This window comes from Podarcis pityusensis (assembly GCF_964106645.2).
Source record: "Podarcis pityusensis genome assembly, chromosome: 5".
NCBI classification, from domain to species: domain Eukaryota; kingdom Metazoa; phylum Chordata; class Lepidosauria; order Squamata; family Lacertidae; genus Podarcis; species Podarcis pityusensis.
In genome coordinates this window covers 65,510,141-65,529,867 of record NC_138032.1, presented here as the reverse complement: position 1 = coordinate 65,529,867, position 19,727 = coordinate 65,510,141, and the positions used below count along the sequence as shown (strand labels likewise).

At 44.6% G+C, this 19,727-nt stretch overlaps 2 protein-coding genes across 2 annotated transcripts in view; both read left to right on the top strand.

The window, feature by feature from the left end:
* LOC308476752 (lipase member M-like) overlaps positions 1 to 2,933 on the top strand; it is a 43,802-nt gene extending 40,869 nt beyond the window's left edge. The window contains exons 8-10 of the mRNA XM_081004606.1: positions 653 to 724; positions 1,862 to 1,927; positions 2,460 to 2,933. Of these exons, the coding sequence (XP_080860732.1) occupies positions 653 to 724; positions 1,862 to 1,927; positions 2,460 to 2,693 (372 nt within the window). The 3' untranslated portion in view covers positions 2,694 to 2,933. The remainder of the gene's footprint in view (positions 1 to 652; positions 725 to 1,861; positions 1,928 to 2,459) is intronic.
* Positions 2,934 to 6,800: 3,867 nt separating this feature from the next.
* Positions 6,801 to 19,363, top strand: LOC308477620 (lysosomal acid lipase/cholesteryl ester hydrolase-like; the record flags this gene model as incomplete). Its single annotated transcript, XM_081006350.1, has 7 exons — positions 6,801 to 6,850; positions 7,251 to 7,360; positions 7,834 to 7,970; positions 8,493 to 8,639; positions 10,862 to 10,933; positions 17,326 to 17,391; positions 18,923 to 19,363. 7 exons carry the CDS (start codon positions 6,801 to 6,803, stop codon positions 19,154 to 19,156), a joined length of 816 nt encoding a protein of 271 aa, XP_080862476.1. The 3' UTR covers positions 19,157 to 19,363.
* Between the last annotated feature and the right edge of the window lie 364 nt (positions 19,364 to 19,727).

Below are 19,727 nucleotides of genomic sequence, written 5' to 3'. Positions count from 1 at the left end.
TTATTCTCTATCATTTATTTCTTTTTGAAAGAACTTGCTGTGTACATATACAAAACAACAAAAGAAAATCAATCAAACAAAATATAGTATTTGGAGTTCCTTTACAGTTCTCTTCCATGGTGAAATTCTAGCGGCCTATTCCAATAAATGCTAATCTTTCTTTTAAATTTTATTTTCAAAATTAACTTCACGTCTAGTAGGTAGTTGGTCACTTACTCGTCGCCATAGAGGAGGAAATGCACCACACTCCAAATATCAAAGAAGTCTCAGAGTGGCTTATTTTAATTGCTTATGCTAAACTCCAGATGCAAAGACAGGAAGAATTCCTATAGTGGGGCGGACTGTGATGAGGTGAACTTCCTGCCTGTTCCATGTGCTGTTCAGGTGCTCACTGTTGAGAGGCAACTTCAAGGCCCCTGTTCTTCCTTCTTATGGCTCTTTATCAGCTGGATTCACTATGGGTGGGGGATACACATCTAGGTACCCAGACACCTCTTCATCAGAAACCTGCTTCCTTGTGCTACATGCAAGTGTCTGTATGCTGCACTACCTTGATTGCCATGACCTATTGCTTTGTAAATAAATGTGTTCCTTGAAACCTCTTCAAGAATGGGAATATAAAAAAGCATTTTCTTTCCTATCATTCTTCCAGAGTCAAGCAGATGTGTATCTTGGAATTTACCCTGATTTTACTTCTGTAAAAACTATCATACACTGGAGTCAGGTATGTTCTAACAAATACCTTCTCAGCATATGAAAACATGGGAGTCAAAAGTCTGACGTTTCGACTTGCCTGTTTAGTTTCTTATGTTTGTGTTTTGGTTCTAAGGTTTCCATTTCATTTTATAAAAGTGTAGTTTTCAAGATTACTGGACCACTCAAAAGTTATATTCTAGCTACAGTGGTACCTCGGGTTAAGAACTTAATTCATTCCAGAGATCCATTCTTAACCTGAAACTGTTCTTAACCTGAGGTACCACTTTAGCTAATGGGGCCTCCTCCTGCTGCTGCACCGTCGCCGTGTGATTTCTGTTCTCATCCTTAACCCGAGGTACTATTTCTGGGTTAGCAGAGCCTGTAACCTGAAGCGTCTGTAACCCGAGGTACCACTGTACTTCAATATTCAAACATGAACTGTAACAACTCTTTGGATTTCATGGGAAGAACACAGGAAGCTGCCCTTTACTGAATCTGCCCATTGCTCCTTTGAGTTCAGTATTATCTACTGATGGGGGTGAAGACAGGAAAACAGTTAGTGGAACTGCAGGCAGTTAAAGGCAGAGCCCATTCTCCTTGCTGCTGTGTTCTACAAGGGCAACAATGAGACTAAGTAGGAAGCTGACAGGCAGGCAGCGGGTGGAGGAGGGAAGATGGAGGTTGGTGGGGTACTGCCCCATTCACCCGAGTGCACTAACATCCACTGGTGCTGGGAATCCTCACATTACGCAGAAGGTGAAACATATTGCAGTGGTCTTGGCAGCTGAAGATTAGTGAAGGCTGGGCAAAAGAAGAGGTCAATATTGTGGGCATAGGCACCAATTCTATGGGGTGAGGATAGCTCCTCTCTCCCAACATATGTGGGAATGGGGCTGAACTCCCTCAATCTTGAGGGGCTGGGCTCAGTTTTTTAATATTTTCTCACAAATGAGGATGATAGATATGTTAATAACCTTCTACCTGACTTTCTACTTTCCACTGTTTTAAGCAGAGCTTATGGGCCAGGGTGGATAGGTGGGAATTCTGATAACCAAGATCCCAAGAGTTTGATTTTTTTATTGTGTTTTCCATCTTTCAAGAGGCTTTTGTATTTTGAACATGCACCAAATTTCAAATTGTGTATAAGTGTTTTCCATCTTTTTAGGTTGCTAAAACCAACCAATTTAAGTATTTCGATTATGGATCAAAGAACAAAGCTGTCTATAACATGGTAAGTGTTTTGGATTCTAATGAGAGATTTTGGCGGCAGGTTAAACATTAAATGAGAACTGTGTTGTGATTTCTGAATTCTTATATAATTCCTTTGGAAAAGACGCAGAACTGGTTGTAATTATGGGTTTATCTATGAAAGTGTATGCATTTAATGAGTAGCAACATAGAAAACTGTCTTATGCCAAGTCAGACTATTGCCCCATCTATCTCTCTATACTGATTCACAGCAGCTCTGATTCCAAGCCCTATTAGAGAACCTGAGAGACCTATGACCTTCTACACACAAACCAGACCCTCCCTCTGTCCTGAAGAGCACGTCCTCCTCATGAGCCATGAGGACTCTTATTCCTTTTGCTATTCTTACTGCTCCAGAGTAAGGAGTTGGATACTTAACAAATAGTTAAAGAATGATTTTCAAGGGACAGATGTTAGACATTCAATGTATCTGAAGATCCAAAAGATGTCTTTAAAAAGAGGAAAATAAATAAAAGTGAACCTAATTTTCATCTTTCTGTTCTTTTTCTCAACAGAGTACACCCCCATTTTATAAGATAGAAGACATTACTGTGCCAACAGCTGTGTGGAGTGGTGGGAATGACATTGTTGTAACCAAAAAGGCTATTGAACGGCTGCTCCCTCGAATCCCTCATTTAGTTTTCTATAAGAATATTCCTGATTGGCAACATTTTGATTTTACCTGGGGTCTTGATGCACCAGACCAGTTGTTTAAGGATGTACTTTGTCTGATGCAAAAGTTCAAATAAAGTCTTAATATGAGGGGCAGAACATATATATGATATTAATGCCTTTTAATAAAGTCTTAGATTGATTGTTTTCTGTACTTATGTTCTTCCTTTCTGTCGCAAATAATATTAAAGGTGGCTAGAAATAACAAAAGGATCTAAGGAAGAAAAACACATAACAAATTGATGGTAAAAAAGTAACAACAAGCTGGTGCACAGCCTCTAGTACTACTTATTATAACAATATGCATATTTATATTATATTGTGTAACCATGCATTATAGAATAAACTTGCTTCTGTTCTGCAATGAATCATGAAATTCCTTACCCGAGATTTCCCCACCCCCTTTAAAATGTAATAGAACAATTAGTTGCAAAGTAAAATGTACTCTGCATTTATATTGTTCAGTGTTGTCATATTGAACAGAATCCTAATTACAGTGGTACCTCAGGTTAAGTACTTAATTAGTTCTGGAGGTCTGTTCTTAACCTGAAACTGTTCTTAACCTGAAGCACCACTTTAGCTGCTGCACGATTTCTGTTCTCATCCTGAAGCAAAGTTCTTAACCCAAGATACTATTTCTGGGTTAGCGGAGTCTGTAACCAGAAGCGTATGTAACCTGAAGCGTATGTAACCGAAGGTACCACTGTATCTAAATTGATTGTGCAGCAAACGTCTAGATGAGGTTTGAGTCCAGAAATTAGACATAAATCATATCAGTATTTTTAAAATGTTTTTATTGGTTTTTCACAGTAGAATAGTAAACACAAATACAAACGAAACAAAACTTGGAGTACAATTTGTTACAGTTGATAAAAACAATGAGCAACAATTTCATTTCTAGAAATCACTTTTGCTAATTGATTGAGCTAAGAAGCTTCAAAGTATATACCGTATTTTTCGCTCTATAACACGCACCCGACCATAACACGCACATAGTTTTTAGAGGAGGAAAACAAGAAAAAAAATATTCTAAACGAAACAGTGGATGTATGATTTTTGTGGTTCATGCTGTGGCCACAGACATGTGATCTGACGGTGAGTTTGGGGTAGCCCAATGCAAAAATCCTGAGGATCCATGTGGATCCGTGCTTTGTAACCACGTTTTAAGTGGGGAGGAAGGAAAAGCACTCAAGGGACAAGGAACACGCGTGGGGTGGGTGGAGAAGGATGCTGTTAATAATGCAGAAGAGGGGTATAAGAGGAGAAGGCTCCTCTCCTCTCCCGCTTTGCTCCTTTAAAGGCTCTGCTTCTATTCCTCCTCCCCAGCTCGCTGAAAAAAACAGCTCCGGACTCGTGTAAGCGGCTCCTCTCCTCTCCCACTTTGCTCCTTTAAAGCAAGCAGGCTCTCTGTCCCTCTCTCCTACCCACTCAGCGGCTCTTCTCCCGCTTTGCTGTTTCAAAGCGAGCCACGGAGGAGGGAAGGAAGGGGAACCATGGATCCTCTGCTCACGACTGCAGCAGATCCCCCGCCACCCAGGTCCTAGGCCAGTTGTTTTACTGGTACATGGTGTTTTGAGTGAAGGTAGGGTCTGGATTGTAAATCCTCCCAACAATAGCCTGGGATTTGCTCTAGCAGATGCTGGCTATGATGTTTGGATAATAAGTACGAGAGGGACCAGCTGGTCTAGAAGACACAAGACTCTGTCGAAGAATTTTGGAATTTCAGGTATAAAGGGACAACTTGTAGCTTGGATAGTTGAGACAATTGCAATGATTACTGTCTCTGAAGTACAACTGCTGCCAATATATCTTTTTCTTCCTAGTGTTGTGTCAGAAGTGCTTCACTCCTAGAAAGACTTCCCAAAGATGGGACATGGTGGATTGTGGTTCCCTTTCTTATTATTTTTAGAGCCTACATCAACATGTCAAAATGCATGACTTTCTCTATATTCATGAAGACTGAATTTGTGGGGCTCTGAGATCATAACTAGGTCTGTGCATTCTCTCTGGACAAATCTTAGGTCCTGAACTGAATCAAGCCAATCTGGAATTTTCTGGGAATGTGTAGATAAAGCCCTAGATTGCCTGGGGCTATAAAGCCCTAGATTGCCTGGGGCTGGGCCCACCTGAATCAATACAAAGATGTCAAAGGGGAGCTGGGTGGGTGGACAACAATGTGTTTAATTAAACCAAGGAGGCACTGGGAGTGGGTGGTTTCCTAGACTGCTCTTGATGGGGTTATACCCATTCTGAAGAAGTGGGCACATAGCATGGTGGTACTTCTGAATCCTTTGCAGTTGCTTGAGGTTCAGGTGGCCATGGTGCTACAGAGTGCCTTTCACCAGGTGGCCCAGCTGTGCCTCTATCTGGTCAGGCTAAGCCTAGTTTCTGTTGTCTATTCTCTGGGAACATCTAGTTTGGATTTTTTGTTGTTTAGTCATTTAGTCATGTCCGATTCTTCATGACCCCATGGACCAGAGCACGCCAGGCACTCTTGTCTTCCGCTGCCTCCCGCAGTTTGGTCAAACTCATGTTGGTGGCTTCGAGAACACTGTCCAGCCATCTCGTCCTCTGCCGTCCCCTTCTCCTTGTGCCCTCAATCTTTCCCAACATCAGGGTCTTTTCAAGGGAGTCTTCTCTTCTCATGAGGTGGCCAAATTATTGGAGTCTCAGCTTCAGGTGAGGTCCTTCCAGTGAGTTTCTGGGTGGGAGTTGAATGTGAAGGAGGGTTTGCCAAATGTGCCTTCCTCTTAGCTGGTTTCTCCTTTTTGCCATGAGTTCGTGCTTCTTTGAAGTCCATGATACCTTTCGTAAAGGCTTTTCTGCAATTGGAGCACTCACAGGCCAGAGTTTCCCAGTTATCAGTGGTTATACTACATTTTTTTAGATTTGCCTTGAGATCATTTTTAAACCTCTTTTGTTGTCCACCAGTATTTCGCTTTCCATTCTTAAGTTTGGAAGAGAGTAGTTGCTTTGGAAGATGATAATCAGGCATCTGAACAAGATGACCAGTCCAACAAAGCTGATGTTGAAGAATCATTGCTTTAACAATGGTGATCTTTGCTTCTTCCAGTACACTGACATTAATTTGCCTGTTTTCCCACCTGATGTGGAATGACCACTCCCCGCTTAAAACGGGGGGCGCCCTTTGCATGGACGCGCACAGCCCTAGATCTGGAGCAGCCCCATCAGCATAGGCTTGGCTTTGCCTTCCCTCAGGTGGGATACCTGGAGGTCTCCGCCTACCTCAGTCAGTTGTCCAATCCCACCTGGGGGAAGCGTTGCCAAGGAGACCAGGCCAGGTAGGGGAGGGATTACCTGCCCACACAATAGAGGGAGGATCTTACCTGGGAATCCTCACTTGGCTCCAGAGCTTCTCCCACCCTACCCACCTTCAGTTAATGTCTTCTTTTGCAGGTTAACTTTTCTTCATAGGTTTTGCAGGTTAACTTTTCTTCACAGGTATGCGGGCGCTGCTACGTTAAGGTCGCTGTTAAAGGGCCGGAAAGGAATTTCCCTGCATTGGCAGGTTTCGCCTTTCCCGTAACAAAACGTCACAACTTTGGCGGTATCAGGCCGGAGTTGGGCGGAACACTTTAGTCCATCTTCCTCTTTGCGGCGGCGATACCAGGGTTCCCCGTTAAAGGGGTTTCTGAAGGGAGGCTTTGACCATACGCCGAAAGGTTGTTATTGCTCTCCCCTGCGGCGGCAGCGTAACGGGGGCGGCTATCTCTGCTTGAACATATGTTCTCCAGAGCCGGCCCATCCCCCCCCCCACACTGGATAACCCTGAAGCTCCATAGGTCCCCGGCTGGGGACTGGGGAGGGAGAACGCCCAATGCCTGAGCCAAGGTCTACCCACATTTGAAATTTAATAAAGTTGTGGCCAATTTAATCCCATAGCACGTTGTCTTGAGTCGTTATTCCACATGACGGGGGGGGGGGGGATCGCTCAGGATCTGGGGACTCCGCCTGTCCACGCAATATTTTTTGGAGACACTGTTAATGGAATCTTTCGAAAAGTTGGAGATGGTGTTTATAAACAGTCCATGTTTTACATATGTACAGTAAAATTGGTAGTATAATAGCTTTATAAAAAGCATTTTGGTTTCCCTGTGAATGCCCTTGTCATCAAACACTCTGTGCTTCAGTCAAGAGATAGCTGCACTCACAGAGCTTAGGCGATGCTGGATTTCAGCATCAGTCTCAGCACTTCTGAAAGACAACTGCCCAGGTAGGAAAAGTGATTGACATTTTCCAATTTTACACCATTAAGTTGGATTTGTGGCACTGCAGAGTGGTTGTTTTGTGCTTGTTGGTGCAGTGCTTTGGTTTTTGGGATATTGAGCAATAGGCAACAGAGACACTGGGAATCACTTACTTACTTATTTTTACAATGTACATAAAATTTGATTACAATAATCACTAAGTGGTGCAGGTCGTGGACTCTGTTAACATGTTTTCAAAGGCATAATCCCATTTAGGAATGGGAGATCACAGCTCAAATCACCCTAGATCACCTCATTATTTGGGGCATGAGTCCATGCACATTTCTAATAGTGTGATCTCTTAATGCAACATGAGAGTAAGTGGAAAAAATATCACCTGCATTTTGTTCGTGTAATGTCTTACAGCTTCCATGAAATTGAGATATATGATATTCCAGCAACAATAACTTTTATCCTGCAGAAAACAAAGCAAGAAGTGTTGTATTTTATCGGTCGGTCTCAGAGTGGGACGCTTGGTAAGTAATGTGAAATGAATGGAATTTATTTACTGCCCATGTCCCTTTTTAAAAGCCTTCTTACTATCAAAAATTCAAAATACAGATATAGTTGAAATCTAATAATTCAGATTGAAGCAACAACAAGCAAGGGATTTAAGAGCACTTTTTTTTTAATCGGCTTTGAGACTTTTTGCCAGCTGGTTCCAGATAAGTATATAGGACTACAGAGATCTGTAGTACCAAGTCAGACCATTGGTTCATGTAGTTCAGCATTGTCAACACTGACTGGCAGCAGCTTTCCTGAGTATCCGATAGTAGTCTTTCTCAGCCCTAACTTCAGTCACCTGTACTGAGGCCCTGATCATATGAATGTACTCTTTTATTATGATAAGGCAATTCCCCAGTACGAGGGACCAAAAGACTCAGTGTGCATATCGGCTCTGGTATATCTGGAATTGCTGCTGAATTCTGGAAGTCTTCCTCTTTGGCAGGTTTAACTGGCTTTTCACTCAGGCCACAGGTTGCTCAGAAAGTCAAGCTCTTCATGGCTTTGGCTCCTACCTACACATTTGTGGACACCAGTGGACCTGCGGCGCTATTTTTCAATCTTCCGGATGGATTTATCAGAGTTGGTATTTCTCATAGGTTTTTATTGTGTGTATAACCAGTTCAGTGATATGGGCACTTCATTCCTCAAGCTTTGGGAGGGGGTTGGTCATGGAAAATTTTATGTATGTTCCTTGGTGTCTCCTTCTCAGAGCTTGAGTCCGCATCACCATGCAGGCCAGACTTTTGAGGTCTGCATTGTGATTCGCTGCCTGGCACAAAGCAGCCAATCATGCACTAGGCGGCTATTGCGGGGTGTGTGTGTGAAGTATATATAAATCAGACCCATTTCCATGTTTTCCCCAATAAAACCTTTAAGTTGAATCACTGCCTTGGGTGATACCTGGTATTGCCGAGGGGCGGGGGACACTGAAATGTGTATAAATCAGACCCATTTCCATGTTTCCCCCAGTGTGTTGCCGAAGCCTCAATAAAACCTTTAAGTTGAGTCAATGCCTTGGGTCTTGCTTGAATACCTGGTACTTCCTTACGAAATTAATCCTAAAGAGACTTACCAAGATCTCTCTGTGTGTTTATTTTACAGCTGATATGGGGAAAGAAAGAATTTGTTGGTTTTAGTAACAAAGAGAAAAGACTGAATGCCAAGCTGTGCAGTTATCCCGTAATAGATGAGATTTGTATTCAAATTATTTTCCTGACCAGTGGATGCAATCCAAATAACTTAAACGTGGTATGATGACTCTTTATTTTGCTAAATATATTGACAAAACACCATACTCCAGTCCACCCAACAGCAATATATTTTATTCTAATAGATAAAGATAAATTAACCATGCAATCCAAAGCATGACTATTGAGTTCAATAGTACATGATTCAAATTATGCATGTATAGCATTGGAGTCCTAAATGTGTAATTGAGTGGCCAAGTCTGTACATGTTGCAGCTAGAATTGAGAGGAAATTAGAAGAATCTTTGTGGAAGAGACCCTGGTATATTACAGAATGTATAAACTATATGGTTTTTGTTGTTTTCTCTGGTTTTTGTTGTTCTGAGTTCAGTAAAATAGCAAGACTATACAATGATGATGGGATAAAATCAAGCCAAATTTTTATTGACAGCAGCAGAAAGGGTAAGGGTTGGAAAGGCCTTGGGTCCCAGTATCAGTTCATCATTCCCCATATTGATGGAATGGGTCTGCTGGGTTTGAAGCACCCCAAACCTGTTCCATGTGTTTAACTTTTCTGGGGTGAAAGCCAAACAAACAAGGCCTCACTGGGCAACTGTGGTACAGATTCCTATGGGACTGATACCTAACACTGAGCTTGCAGGTGGCTGTGGCTAATTCTTCCCTCAGGCCACTTATGGGGCACCCCCTATACTATGTTGACCTTGCCCAATGCCATTTCTGCCCTCATACAAACAACCATGCTCCAAATGAACAGAAATCGATCATATATCTATCTATCATCTATCTATCTATCTATCTATCTATCTATCTATCTATCTATCATCTATCTATCTATCATCATCATCTATCTATCTATCATCTATCTATCTATCTAGAGGAAAGTCTGTTTGAATTATATGAATCTTATTGACACAAAAGTGGAGAATGAGTATGGTACTCACCAAGGAAGAGTGGCAGTTTAAAATGCTTGAATACGCTGAATTGGCAGCAGTGATGAACAGGATAAGCGAAAAAGATGATATAGAATATAAGGAGGATTGGAAAGTGTTTATTGAATATTTTAAGAACCAGTATAAAAAGTAAATAATCAAGCTAAAAAAGCCAATGCAATTCTGGGCTGCATCAATAGGAGTATAGCATCTAGATCAAGGGAAGTAATAGTGCCACTGTATTCTGCTCTGGTCAGACCTCACCTGGAGTACTGTGTCCAGTTCTGGGTACCACAGTTCAAGAAGGACACTGACAAACTGGAACGTCTCCAGAGGAGGGCAACCAAAATGGTCAAAGGCCTGGAAACGATGCCTTATGAGGAACGGCTAAGGGAGCTGGGCATGTTTAGCCTGGAGAAGAGGAGGTTAAGGGGTGATATGATAGCCATGTTCAAATATATAAAAGGATGTCACATAGAGGAGGGAGAAAGGTTGTTTTCTGCTGCTCCAGAGAAGCGGACACGGAGCAATGGATCCAAACTACAAGAAAGAAGATTCCACCTAAACATTAGGAAGAACTTCCTGACAGTAAGAGCTGTTCGACAGTGGAATTTGCTGCCAAGGAGTGTGGTGGAGTCTCCTTCTTTGGAGGTCTTTAAGCAGAGGCTTGACAACCATATGTCAGGAGTGCTCTGATGGTGTTTCCTGCTTGGCAGGGGGTTGGACTTGATGGCCCTTGTGGTCTCTTCCAACTCTATGATTCTATGATTCTAAGCAGGTCTTGAGTAAATCCAGCAGAATAGAAGTTAATACAATTTAACAGAGGTAGACATCCTAAGATTAAAAATGGGGAATACGGGATTTAATAGAAAATTAGGAAATCAGGAAAAAGGTGGAAGGGAAGTCACCAGATATTTAGTTGTATGTTGAGATTGATATGAAAGTTTTACAACTGGGATGTGGAGGGGAGGAGATGTGGGTTTTTCTTTTCTGCCTTTGTATTAAAAATGCAAATAAAAATGATGGGGGGGGGAATCCTTTTAGGCACTGTCAAGCAGATACTGGGCAAAGATGTCCCATATTTATTTGTCACAGATGCTTAAAATTGTATAAAAATAAAAAATGCAAATTGGCACGAAACTCACAACCACATCTTACCTGAGAAGGATGTTTTCCTATGTAATAACCCTTTACCTTTTTCAAGATATATGCATATTGTATTGCTCCGATGCTGGTGATGTTTTTGCTAGTGCAATTCATCCATTTCCTTCCTCAGAATATTCAGAGATGCTTTTAAAAGATATTTACATTCTTATTGTTTCTCTCCAATCCAGAGTCGAGCTGATGTATATACTGGAATTGTTCCTGATTTTGCTTCTGTAAAAAACATGATCCATTTGGCCCAGGTGGGGTTCAATGCATATTTTTCCTTATTTCAAAATTCAGAGTTCATTTGATGTACAAATGAATGCGTGAATATTTAGGGTTTTCTTTTTTTAATTTTCAGAAGGTGACAGGAAAGTTACATAAAATCAAAAACAATATAGCAGTAAATAGTAACTAACAAGCTGCCACTCACAGGAGCTTTGTTGCTCTGGGTTATTGCTGGTGTAGTTGTCCAGTTACTTGTGATATATGATATATATACTTAGTAATTTGCAAAGTGTGCAAAATATTGGAAAAACAGATAGTATTATTAAAAACAGATAAATATGAAAAGGTTGTTTCAAGATAAAACAATAATATATTCTTACGAAACCACACCTAAATTAATCAGACTGCCTTGACTGGTTGTGCTCATTATTTGTACAAAGAAATTCACGACAAAATAGTTAAAATATTTTGATTGCTTGAAATTTATAGAAGATCTTTGTTGACTATAATCATATTATACCATATTTGCCAGTGCAAGTAGATAAATAGCAGCAGGAAGGTAAATGACGTTTTCGTGCGCTCTGGCACTCGTCACGTTCCTCTGTGCTCCAGTAGCGGTTTAGTCATGATGGCCACATGACCCGGCCTGAAAGCAAGATGAGCCCTTCAACCCCATAGTCACCTTTGACTGGACTTAACCGTCCAGGGGTCCTTTACCTTTTTTACCTTTACCATACCATATTACATCACATTATTATTATTATTATTATTATTATTATTATTATTATTATGATGGGACGATGAGCTGCTTGTGTGTAAAATCCTAGTCCCTCAGAGTTTGGTCAAGTTTGCAAACCTCTGTCTGTAACGGAGCCCCTTAAACATGGCTCCGTCAGTCGCTGGCAGATTCCGACAGTGGTTGCTTTCGGAATCGCTTCCAACATAAAAGCTCCTTAACGGAAACACGTCTTCTGGACTCTCTGCGTGACAGTTTCCGGCGAGGAGTGGGTGTCCCTACAGGAGGTCCTGAAACCTCCCCACTGTTTTCGCTGGAAGTGTCTCTGAGCCATCCCTCCAGCTCACTTTCCCTCAGCTCAGCTCCTCTCCCCCTACTGGTTCCCTCTTCAGCTGCTGAGTCTCTCCCAACCTGTGTGAGCCCTTTCACTTCCCTTCCTTCCGATGGCAGTTCCCTGACATCCACCTCCCCTCCAGGGCCCCCTTCATCCCCTCTCGCCCCCTCCTCTACGGGCGGTGAGGAGGCAAAACCCCGGAATGAACTTCCTTCATCTTCCGATGTCCCGAACACTTCTCTCCACCTGTTGCGGTTCCTGGTCTCGAAGTACTCCTCCTCCTCAGAGTCCATCTCCCCTTCCCCTTCCGAGTCCGAGAATCCTTCCAACTCCTCCTCCTCATCGGTGGTCCCAAAGTATTCCCTCCGGAACCTCTCCACAGGCTGAGGTTTCCTTGGGAACCTTTGATGGAACGTTTCTATCAATACCTCGTCATTGATATCTTCTGCCATTACCCAAGTGTTTTCTGACTCCGGTTCTCCTTCCCACGCTACCAAATACTCCACCTGATCCCCCTTCCACCTGGCGTCGAGGATTTCTGCCACATGGCTGCTGCATTCCCTTTCTTCTATGACCGGTCCCCGAGTGGCCATCCCTTCTCGTCCCCCCTCATACGGTGACAGTAACGACCTGTGAAATACTGGGTGCAGTTTCATGTGGTTGGGTAACCGGAGCCTGAAAGCCACTGGGTTGACCTGTTGAGTGACCTCAAAGGGACCCAATCTCCTGGGTCTTAATTTCTTACAACCTCCTTTGAACGGCAACCCTTGGGTTGACAGCCACACCCTATCTCCCACCCTTATGGTTTCACCTTCCCTTCGGTTCTTGTCTGCCTGCCTCTTGTATTCTTCCTTCGCCCTTTCTAAGTTGAGTTGGAGCTGACGATGGATTGCTTCCATTTCTTCTACAAAATGCTCGGCTGCCGGGACGCTCCATCTCTCCCCTTCTCCCCCTGGGAAACCCCTGGGATGACACCCATAATTAGCCAAGAAGGGGCTCATCCCTGTGGACACATTCTCGGCATTGTTGTAGGCAAATTCCGCCAGCGCCAACTTTTCTACCCAGTCATTCTCTCTGTCATTGACATAACACCTCAGGTATTGCTGGAGGACACCGTTTGCTCTTTCCGCCTGCCCGTTGGTTTCAGGGTGCTGGGCAGTCGAAAAGTTAACCTCCACCTGCAGTAAGCTCATGAGCTTCCTCCAGAACCTGGAAGTAAATTGTTTTCCTCGATCTGAGACCACCCTCAATGGCACCCCGTGCAACCTAAAAATGTGTTCTACAAATAACTTCGCTGTCTCTTCCGCCGTGACTGCATGCGAGCAGGCTACAAAGTGGCACATCTTTGTTAGTAGGTCTACCACCACCATGATGGCTGTTTTCCCCTTGGACTTCGGCAGATCAGTCATAAAATCTATCGACACTGCCTCCCAAGGTCGTTCTGGGGTTGGTAAGGGTTCTAATAGCCCCGCCGGTGCCCGCCTCTCCCCTTTGGCTCACTGGCATTGCTCACACCCTCTTACATACTCCCGTACATCTTCCCTCACCTTAGGCCACCAAAATTCCCTGGTGACCAACCACATGGTTTTGTGTTGTCCAAAATGCCCCGCCGTGGGGCTGTCGTGCAACTGCTTGAGTACCCTCCCCCTTAAGTCTCCTTCAGGGATATACAGTGCCCCTTTGTAATACAAAGCTCCATTTCTTTCCTCGAAACCCCCTGGTTCCTCTCCCTCACCCCTAAGACCTCTGAGCTTATTCTGGGCGTATTCATCATTCTCTGTTTCCTCTACCAGTTCTCTTTGTCCCACCAATGCCGCCCCACACACCCAGCGGTCCTCTGGAATGACATGTCTCTCTTCGGGTGCTCCCTCCCCCTCCAAATATTCAGGTTTGCGTGAGAGAGCGTCCGCCCTAATGTTCTCTGGGCCTGGCACGTAACAAATCTCAAAGTTAAATTTGGAGAACTCCTGGGCCCATCTCACTTGCCGTTGGTTGAGCACTCGTGCCGTCCTCCAATACTCTAGGTTCTTGTGGTCAGTGCACACTTGCACCTTATGTTGTGCGCCAATTAGCAGGTGCCTCCATCTCCGGAATGCCTCATGAATGGCTAGTAGTTCTCGGTCATACACCGTGTAGTTCCTCTCGGATTTGTTCAGCTTTCGCGAAAAAAAGGCACACGGTCTCCACTCTGACTCCTCCTTCCCTGGCTGCAGAAGCACCGCCCCAATCGCTCTGTCTGATGCGTCAGTTTCCACTCTCATCGGTTTTTGTAAATCCACATGCAGGAGTTGTTGTTCCGAGGCGAAGGCCCTTTTTAGTTCCTCAAATGCTCGCTCCGCCTCCTCAGTCCAAACGAACTTCTTCTTACTGCTGAGACAGTCCGTAATGGGCGCCGTCAGGTGGGCAAAGTTTCGGATGAACTTACGATAGAAGTTCCCAAATCCTAGGAACCTCTGCACATCCTTCCTTGTTTTGGGTGTTTTCCATTCCAGCACCGCCTGGACCTTGCCGGGATCCATGGCCAATCCCTTGTCTGACAGGCGATACCCCAGGAATTCCACCTCCTTGGTATGAAACTGACACTTCTCCAGTTTCACCCACAGCTGGTTGGCTTGCAGCCTGCTCAACACTTCTCTGACGTCTCTCACATGCTGCTCCTCATTCTCAGAATACACCAACACGTCGTCTAAGAAGGCCACACAATTCTTGTAAAGCAAAGGCCCCAGGACGTGGTTCATAAACGATTGAAAGCACGCGGAGCCTCCTTGTAGGCCGAAGGGCATAACTAAATATTCAAATGCCCCCAAAGGGGTGAACATGGTGGTTTTCCATTCATCCCCCTTCCTTATTCGTATCAGGTTGTACGCCCCCTTAGGTCCAGTTTAGTAAAAATCTTTCCCTTCCTGACCCTTGTCAAAATGTCGTCAATCCTGGGCATAGGGAAAGCCACTGGTTCTGACACTGCATTTAAGGCCCTGAAGTCACACACAAGCCTCGGCTTGTTCGTGTTTTTTTTTATCCACAAAAAACACTGGGCTGCCCCCCACCGCCCTGGACTCTCTGATGAACCCTCTCTTCAGGTTCTTGTCAATGAACTCTCTTAGCTCCTGCATCTCTCTGTCTGACATGGCGTACAGCTTGCCTACAGGGAGCTGTGCCCCAGGGAGTAAATTGATTTGACAGTCAAAGGGTCTATGCGGGGGTAGTTGGTCAGCTTCCCTTTCGCTGAAGACGTCGCGGAGATCTGCGTATTGTCGTGGTACCTTCACGTTCTCCGTTACTTCAGTCCCTGCTAGGGTGGCTTGGGCCCCTGCCAAACCCTTTCCCTCTTTGCAGTGTTCTAAGCAATGTGCTGAACCAAAAGAAACCACTCTCTGATGCCAGCCCACCAGCGGATCATGTAACGCTAGCCAGCTCATCCCCAATATAATGGGAGCTCCTCCCAAGGTGGCCACATTAAACGCTATCAGTTCGGTGTGCCTTGCCACCTTCATTATCATTGGGACGGTCTGCAAGCTGACTTCTCCTCCCAACAGCTCCCTGCCATCGATCGTGGTCACCTGCAGGGGGTTGCTTAAAGGGATCGTCTGTATCTGGTGTTCAGCTGCAAACTCTTTGCTCATGAAATTGCAGGAGCTGCCTGAGTCCAACAGCGCCTTTATCTTTAGAGGGTGTCCGTTTGGCAGCTCTAGCGCCACTTCTATCACTAGGGCGGGTTTAGGAGGTTCTGGCGTGGGCACTTTCACTGCTCTTTGGCCTGGCTGCTGTGCCCCGACGGTGGCAGCCAGGCGTTGGCTTTTACTTGCTTCGGTATTTCTTCCTCTCTTCCCTCCACAGCTCCTACCATCCCTTGCCATTCCTTCCTCTGGGGGCAGACTCTGGCAAAGTGACCTGGCTGTTGGCAGAGATAGCATTTCCGGGTGCCTTTTCCCTCCTTCTTTCCCCCCTCACTGGGCTTTGAAACTGAGCGCGCGCGCGCTGTTCCGATTTCCATCGGCTCTGCCGGCGGGAAAGTTGGCTCTGGAATGTCTGGAATGCGGAACTCCTTCCAACGTTCCCCCTTCCCTTCCCGCCTCTCCAATGCTCTCGCCTCCTGGCGCGCTCCTATGGTCAGCGCTGATTTGGTCAGCTGGTCCATAGACTCCGCCCTGGGCGCCCGGGAAAGTTCGTCTTTCACAGCCGAAGAAAGCCCTTCTTCAAAGAGCATTTGAATGGGTTCCGCCGATAGATCCCACCCCAATTTATGGATCAACATGGTGAACTCAGTCCAGTACTCACGGACAGATCGGCTCCCCTGTTTGCAAGCCATTAACTGTCTGCGGACCACTCCCTGTTCAATATCGCTGGAAAACATCAGATCCATGGCGCGAAAGAACTTCATCGTGTCCTTTAGGACGTCACTATTCGCTGCCATCAGGGGTCTAACCCAGTCTCTCGCCCCCTTTTCAAGATGCCCAATCACGAAAGCCACTCGTGATTCCTCGTCAGGGAATTCATCAAACTGCAGATTGAGGGCATATTGCATCTCTGTCCGAAAGCCATGATAGTCTTTGGGCTCCCCCCCAAACTTCTGCACCAATCCTGGTACCTTTCTGACGAGCTGGGTGTCTTTCCCCTTTTTGTCTGCATCCTGAGCCCTCCTCTCCTCAAGCCTCGCCGTCTGCAGCGCTAGCTGGACCTCCAACACCCGGTACCTTTCTTCCAGGCTTGGACCCGCTCCAGCTCCTGCTTCTCCGGTTCCGGCTGGGTTGCTCATGATGCCTTCTCCTGCACAAGCTGCTCACGGAGACTGTCGGAATGCTGTGATGGGACGATGAGCTGCTTGTGTGTAAAATCCTAGTCCCTCAGAGTTTGGTCAAGTTTGCAAACCTCTGTCTGTAACGGAGCCCCTTAAACATGGCTCCGTCAGTTGCTGGCAGATTCCGACAGTGGTTGCTTTCGGAATCGCTTCCAACATAAAAGCTCCTTAACGGAAACACGTCTTCTGGACTCTCTGCGTGACAGTTTCCGGCGAGGAGTGGGTGTCCCTACAGGAGGTCCTGAAACCTCCCCACTGTTTTCGCTGGAAGTGTCTCTGAGCCATCCCTCCAGCTCACTTTCCCTCAGCTCAGCTCCTCTCCCCCTACTGGTTCCCTCTTCAGCTGCTGAGTCTCTCCCAACCTGTGTGAGCCCTTTCACTTCCCTTCCTTCCGATGGCAGTTCCCTGACAATTATTTACTATTATTATTATTATTGTGTAGGGATTGGGGATAGGGTTCTGACAATTCATATTGCCAATTTTTAATCTATGTGTACTTTATAAATATGTCAGCATTAAAAATTTGAAAATTCAGTACTTTCCCCCTTTTTTATAGGTTTTTAAATCAAAAGAACTGAAATATTTTCACTATGGCAGTAAGAACAAAGCTATATACAATATGGTAATTATAAGGGTTGTGACTGGGATTTGTCATGGATTTCAATGTGCTAAAGTTGCATATTTATTTGGGACTAACTCTCACTGAACTTAGTGGGTCACCCCAAAAAGAAAAGAAAAGGTTTAGGAGTAAACTCTGCACAAATCCGGTGATGGTTGGGTGGGGCCTTGTATGCCTCCTTCCAGCAACTTCTGCAGCCAAGCTGGTGTCAAATGCATTGCTCTGCTTCCTTTGGACCACATCAGTGAGGACGAGAGGATGATTTTGTTGTCTGGGCAGCCCAGGATCCCCATACCCACCACCCAGGCCTGCACTCCAGGGAGGTCACTTTGGCTCTGCTAATGCAGTGGTTGGACTTCATTGTCTCTCAAGACAGATGGATACCAACATTGTAAACCTAGATCCCATCCCTCTCCTGGCAAATCCTTTATGCTTCCCACCAGTCCTTGTGCAGCCATGCCTGGACACATGGCTGAGGTCCCGGATTCCATAGCCCAAATGATCACCTAAAGAGCACAAGATAGCACTGGCAGTGACAAACCAGCCTGACTCCAGCACCTCAGCCAGCATGGGAAGTAAATATGATTAGCCCTAGATCAGCAGAAGCAAACTCAATTCTTTCTTTTAGTCTAGATGGTTCTATTTTTCAAGTGCTTTTTTTAAATGGAAAGCTGCTCATGCTCAGAATGTATGTGTTTGTGTGTGTCCATATGTGTATATACATGTGTAGGATGTGGGTGGCGCTGTGGTCTAAACCACTGAGCCTCTTGGCCTTGCTGATCAGAAGGTTGGCGGTTCGAATCCGTGTAATGGGGTGATTTCCCGTTGCTCTGTCCCAGCTCTTGTCAACCTAACAGTTCGAAAGCACTCCAGTGCAAGTAGATAAATAGGGACCACTGCGACGGGAAGGTAAATGGGTGTTTCTGTGCGCTCTGGTTCCTGTTGTGATGTTCTGTTGCATCAGAAGCTATTTAGTCAAGCTGACCACATGACCCAGAAAGCTGTCTGTGGCAAACGCCAGCTCCCTCGACCTGAAAGCAAGATGAGTGCCGCAACCCCATACTTGCCTTTGACTGAACTTGACCGTCTCTCTCTCTCTCTCTCTCTCTCTCTCTCTCTCTCTCTCTCTCTGTGTGTGTGTGGCATTTGGGAGGCCATACAATTGCAGTGGGAAAGAAATATTCTGCGAGCTTTTAAGCTGAAGTCATATGTTCAGCTTTCAAAACCCTGCTCACACCTTGCATGCAAGACGATTAAATCCAGGGCCTAAAAGTACCAGGCTAAACCATTGCCCACTTTAGCGGACATGCACATCAATCCTGATATAGATCCTCAATGATACATTCCACAATTTTGGTATAGCCTATACTCAAGCCAGCCAACCTTCACACATAAGTCAAACTAATGCTCAAGGAACCATTTCCCCATAATTTTGATTCTACTGCATTTGAACCATCGGGAGGTCAAGAAAATGTAAAAATCTAAGATTGGTAGGTGAAACTCATTTTAATCATTCTGATATTTTCATCCACAGACCACTCCTCCATTCTATCAAATCGAAGACATGGTTGTGCCAAGTGCTGTGTGGTATGGTGGACATGATATTATAGAAAACAGAAAGGACATTCAGCTGTTGCTTCCTCGAATCTCTAATTTGGTTTTCCACAAGTATATTCCTGAATGGCAGCATGCTGATTTTTTATGGAGTCTGGATGCTTCAAAGAAACTATACCCTGATATATTTCATCTGATGCTGAAGTACAAATAAAATGTTACAAAAGTCATATATACTGCATATATTCCATTGGGGTTGCCATATGTCTGGAATTTGCTGGACCTATCCGGAATACTGCAGTCAGAAGTAGTGTCCAGGCAGAAATTGCTAAAATGTCCAGGAAAATCCAGATGTATGGCAACCCATGTCGGACTTGTCATTTTTGGTGATTCTCCTTAAAAATTCTTTCGCGAATTTGCCAAAAAAAATCACAACAACATTTCTGTCTTGATTTTAACTGTTACAAATATGCCAACCCCAATTCCATGTGACTGTAGATGCTGCAATAGGTCTGTACAATGTGTATATATGATCAATTTGTTAATTACTTGTTTCTCACCATCAAATTAAATCTACCTGTTTGCAGTGACACAACTGATAGTAGAATTCCTTGATTATGCATTGCAAAAGCATAATTCTTTCTGCAAACGCCTCATCTTTTAGGCACAATTTAGATATTATCTGTTGTTCTCATCTGACGGAGATCTTTGTACATTAGAGGTTCTTAACCTTTGAGTAGAGGCGGTCAACACTAAAAGAAGCTCTCCGGGTCTCTGATTTTGCT